This window comes from Anastrepha ludens, chromosome 4 (assembly GCF_028408465.1).
Source record: "Anastrepha ludens isolate Willacy chromosome 4, idAnaLude1.1, whole genome shotgun sequence".
Lineage (NCBI taxonomy): Eukaryota > Metazoa > Arthropoda > Insecta > Diptera > Tephritidae > Anastrepha > Anastrepha ludens.
In genome coordinates this window covers 4,583,711-4,589,198 of record NC_071500.1, presented here as the reverse complement: position 1 = coordinate 4,589,198, position 5,488 = coordinate 4,583,711, and the positions used below count along the sequence as shown (strand labels likewise).

Below are 5,488 nucleotides of genomic sequence, written 5' to 3'. Positions count from 1 at the left end.
TTCCTTCCACCGCCGCGCGTTTAGCTTTTCAAGATCAACTTCTACACCTTCGAGCCATGTCTTTCTAGAGTATCCCCGTCTTCAGTCTCCAGCAGGGCGTAATTCAACTCCCTTTCGAGTCGTTCTCTCCTTGGCCAATCTACAAACACGTAAACACGTGTCCGATCCATCTTATCCTCTGAGATTTTGTAAATCTTATCACATTTTCGTTTTTTACGAATAGTTCCAGCTCATGATTATATCTAATGCCATATATCCTTAACTTTTGTTCGCGGGATAATAATTTTGACTTATCATTTATTGTCACGGATGTATCTGATATATGATGAATAATCTGTATATATGTATTTTTTTGGAAATAAACTTGTTTAGGGACCCTCAAATATTTAGTTTTCGTATTTTTTTTTTTTTGTGAGCTCAAGACGGTTTAACAATAAAATAACAAATTAAATTATTGCTTTTATTTATTTGTGGCTATTTCGACCGCATTTGGAAATCTTCTTCAGGTGCTCTTGGTTGTGCCTGATTGATAAGAAATGAATAATGTGTCAAGTTTGAATACCAGCATAAGTTCGAGTTCTACCTACGGTTAAATTGTGTGCTAATACACTTTTTAATACCCAGCATTAGCTCCTAAACGGTAGGTAACCATAGCAATCTCAGTGGAAAGGGTATTTATTGTTCAGTTGTAATTAGGTTTCTACAGCCAAAAAAACGTGCCTCTCAACTTAAATGGTCAGGTTTGAGTTTAATTGGAAATTACTTAACATAATTCAATCATCAGACAGCATGAGAATTATTTCAATTTCAAAATTCTAATGAACATAAAACATTTTTTTTTTTGGTGGGTGAGGTAAGGTTCAAAATGCCTTCGCACTTACAGTGACCATCGTCTACTGTGTTTTGAGTGGTGTGGCCACTCTATCTCTCCTCTTTTTCTGGGGAGGACGGTGTCTCGGAACTACTTTCTGCATTACTTCGGGAGAACCCAGAACGGTATCCACAAAAAGGATGAATTCTATTCACCCACGTCTGGCTTAACCGTATTTGTAGCCAGCTTTGTACTAAAGGCTCATCTTCTTGTGTCTTTGCCTTTGAGGATTTGCTTTGCTGCACTGTGTCGAGGTCTATCTTTTTTTCGCAGTACGCCCTCTATGTATTTCTTTACTGCGTTCCAGCTGTCCTCGCGTTCGAGCATTTTGCTGATTATGTTGCCGCCAATCTGCTTCCTCAGAGCATCTCTTTCCGCAAGCCATCAGTCACAACTAAAAAATGTATGCACTTGAGAAGTAATTCACCTCCCAAAGTTCCTTTGGACCCATTTGCCTATTGATGAACGAGTTTCGCCGACCATCTGCCATTCAGTTCAGCGTCCCATCGGCTTTGCCACCGCAGCATGGTTTGACATCTCCGTTCCGCGACCCTAGTGATGACGTATATCTTCTAGGAGTCCCACACATCCATTCGTCCCACAAGAGATCAAAATCACAAAAAACTCTTTTTTTCCATTGCAGATCGCCCCTTCGAGTGCATGCATCCCTTGTCAAGAAAAAGGTTTTCTTAAAAACCAGCAGTTATTTGGAGGTGTCCCAAAACTGTATGTAGAAGTCCACTTAATGGAATCCACAAATTAGAGGGGAAGCTTAGTATAAACACCTGTGAATAATGTCCATGCACTATTATTCAGGAAAAAGAGCCCAAAAACAAAACAAAAATTAAGCTGCACAAATAAATCGATAAAAATCGATAGCATGGAGCCAACGTTCGAATTCACAATTCAATGTATCAAATGTGTGTACATATGTGTGTGTGTACGTATATGCATACAAGTAAAACTTTAGTTATTTAAGTGAATAGATCGCTCAATTGGAATATCAGTTCGACAGAGCTTTTTCACCACTTGCTCAAAAAGCATCCATATATGTACCCACAAATGTATGTACCTGTATGCATGTTTGAAGAATTGTCGATGCATATGCCAAAAATCACTCCAAAAAACGATTTTCTTACTTAATTGCACGTATATAAAGCAGTTAAAGCATCACATATCTTTTGTTTTTTTCTTTGTTCGAAATATCACATTTTATTCTGTATTCAAACTCGAACATTTAAATCAGTGAAAATATTTAATATCACAAATTTTGCTTAGTAGCCAGCTGCGAGTGCTGCACTGTCGCTCCTATCTGAGATGTAGCTGCCAGCAGCAGCGGCGGAAGAAATTTGAGCTGCAGCGGGTGCTGAGGATCCGTATCTAGCACTTGCAGCTGGGGCAGCTGGAAGAGCGTTATAAAGAACAGGAGCAGGAGCGCTGTAAGCTGCAGCGGGAGCACTGTTAGACGAGCCACCACTCGATTTAACAACATAAGCAAGATTTCCTCCGTTACCAGCACCATAACCACTATTGCCGCTATTGGCAGTAAGGCCTGTGGTGTCAACCAGCGGGCGTCCAGCGGATGGCAGTGACAGTGCGAGCCTAGCCGCTTGTTGCGCAGAGATTTCACCACCAAGGGCGGCAAGCAAGCTCCTAATATCAACAGAGGAACCTGCAGATGAGCCTCCATAGCCGCCTGAAGAGCCACCATAGCCTCCTGAAGAGCCACCATAGCCTCCTGATAAGCTTCCTGATGAGCCTCCTGATGAACCACCGTAACCACCTGAGGCAGCGCCACCACCACCAATCGCAGAGACTGTTTGCACTGAAGCAGCTGGCTGAATCCGATAGGCACGTCCGGCGATCACGCTTCTTCCACCACCGCTACCGCCTGAGCCATACTGACCCTGGCCGCTACCGCCACTGCCACCACCACCGCCGGAGCCCCACTGACCGCCCGCGCCTCCGCCAGTAGCGTAGCCATTGGCAACAACCAGAATAGCAGCAAAGAAGCACTGCAAGTAGAGAGAAAACACCAACATTGTTGTAAAATAGGCAAATAGGAGGAATAGGCAGGAGCAGCTAGGCTACAGCCGCGAGTAATACTTACAAGGAATCGATTCATTTTGCGTAAATTTTTAGTTCGATGTTTATGTTAGAAGATTTCGTGAATGCGTTAAAACAATTTTTCGTAATGTTTTTATAGCTAAAACAAGGCGCTCGGCGCGTATGGACATTACGTGACAAACCGATTTCGCGTTATGCAGTAGGGGTATGTGCGGTTCCCCCTTGCCATTTCCACATTAAAACCGTGAAAACCATTTTTCGTACTACATAATAGGTACGAGTATGTAACCAAGTATTTTTACGAGGCTTTTTGAATGTAACGCGCCGACATTATTGGTAAAAAAAAAAATAGAAAAAATGTTGTACGCCAAACCATTTGAATTTCATTTTGAAACGAGCTGCTCAGTGATTAGCTAAGCTAACTTATTTTTCAACGTGAGCCCAGTGTATATTAATAGAACGCACTACATTTTTTTTTGTTGTTGGTGTATTTTGTTTTTATTGTTTATTTATTTTTAGCATTGACACTTGAATGTGAAAGTTTTATCAATAAAATTTTTAATAAGTAAATTAACAATTTCAATATTTTTTAACAATTCATTGCAAGCCTTTGCCTAATTGTGCCCACTTATCTAGGATTGCCAAAGACACATTCCTTATGAGGTAAAATGCATGAAAAAAAATGAACAAAACTATCGTATTTTTAAGAAAGTAGGAGCATAACTATAATTCCGTTGGTTCTGGGTTCGATACTCGCATGACATGGACTTGGAGAATCAAGTTGTAAAAAAGTTGCTACAAAAGCGGCCGCCCTTCTCCCCTTCTCTCCCTCTCAATAGCAAGTCTCCGCGTGCATTTCTGCCGTGAAAAAACTTCTCATGAAACCCAGCTGCCTTTCGTAGTTGAGATAAAACTGCCCCTACAGATAAAGTCAAAACGCTCACCACATTTCAGAGGAGAAGCTTGGCTAAGAGCCTCAGAAAGATTATTTTATATAAATCAAAGAAAAACCGCATTATAGAGTGATGAAGATTACGATAAGTTCAACTACAATCGTATAAATTGAGACCACCGTTCATTATTTTATTTAATGCCGATATATCTGTATGCATCTGATTATGTTTTATTAATAAACAGTAATTAAATGTGACGCCAAGGCACAAGCAAATTGTGGGTGTTGCTCCATTAAGTGACACTCTATTTAGGGACAGGATAATTGGTAAACTGATGAAGATCGCTTGTAAAATTGCTTTTGTTTCTGGAACTACTGGCACCTTGTAGACAAAAAAGCTGGCGCAAAATCTTCAATTTCGAATCAATTTACACTCTTTCTTATAATCTCGATGGATTAAAAATAAAGACTGTTTCAAAAGTGACGCCTAGATGCCAGCAGTGAATAATTGCTAGACGGTACCTTTTTCTGTCATCTTTGACATTTGTCCAGTATACACGACCAAACCACGTGTTAAAATTATTGAAACTTATTATGAAAATGGACGATCTTTAAAAACAACATATCGCGAAATTCGTGATATTTTTAGTGGAAATAATCGTCCAAATGAATCGACAATTCGAAGGTTGGTAAAAAAAGTTGCAAAAACTGGTTCTGGCCAAGGAAAAAAAGACTGACAGACCACTAGTATTCTTTGAAAAGTAAAGTCCATGTGAGTAAATTGTCTTTTAAACTTATAATAAACGAAAGTCTTGCACAGCAGCTTGGACGATCATAATATCAGATGAGACGTCACTTAGTGTGTTTGAGATAAGAATTCTTCCGAAGATTTTTGGACCTTTGCACGTTGATGATTGCGAGTGTCGTAGACGATGGAATAATGAGCTGTATGAGTTTTACAGCGACGTAGACATAGCGCAGGGAATAAAGATCCAGCGGCTTCGTTGGCCGGGTCTTCTCCGAGTGAACACAAACGCTCTGACGCTGAAAGTATTCGGTTCGTTATCAGTGGAAGATGAAGGCCTCCTCTGCGTTGGAACGATCAGGTGAAGTAGGACTTTGCTTCACTTGGTGTGTCCAACTGTTGCTGGTTAGTACGAGAATGAAACGACTGGCACGCTTTGTAAAACTCGCTCAAAATCGCATAAGTTTTTTCGCGCAATTTAAGAATAGAAGAATGCGACAACAACGATTCCAGAACTGAAACACTCCATTCGGAGCGACATTGCTGAACTCGATGTGATAATGTGTGAACGAGTCTTTAAAATTTTTAATTCTCGTATGACAACCTGCAGACGTGCTTATGGTGGACATTTAAAGGAGGTAATTGTTCATATATAATTGTTAAGAGCCATAGAGCGCATGCATCCTCGAGTTTGCTTCTTAAATTAATAAAAAAATATTAGACTACTATTAACCTAAGGGCTCGAACAGCAGATGATAGTAAGGAAAAGCTTTTCATTAGCAAAAATGTGCAAAGATCCCGATTACCTAGCGCCCGATATAGTTTTTTTTTTATTTTTTATGTTCACTCTAACTGATATGCCACACCCAAACTCACTTGGATACAAGTCAAAAGTGTAAACTTTGTATCGGGT

At 40.1% G+C, this 5,488-nt stretch overlaps 1 protein-coding gene across 1 annotated transcript; it reads right to left on the bottom strand.

Annotated features, from left to right (window-relative positions):
- Positions 1-2,053: 2,053 nt before the first annotated feature.
- LOC128860359 (loricrin-like) lies at positions 2,054-3,072 on the bottom strand. The gene is made up of 2 exons (XM_054097842.1): positions 2,982-3,072; positions 2,054-2,886 (listed from the first exon to the last, which is right to left on the bottom strand). The coding sequence occupies exons 1-2, from the start codon at positions 2,994-2,996 to the stop codon at positions 2,146-2,148; spliced, it is 756 nt and encodes a 251-aa protein (XP_053953817.1). The 5' UTR covers positions 2,997-3,072; the 3' UTR covers positions 2,054-2,145.
- Positions 3,073-5,488: the final 2,416 nt, after the last annotated feature.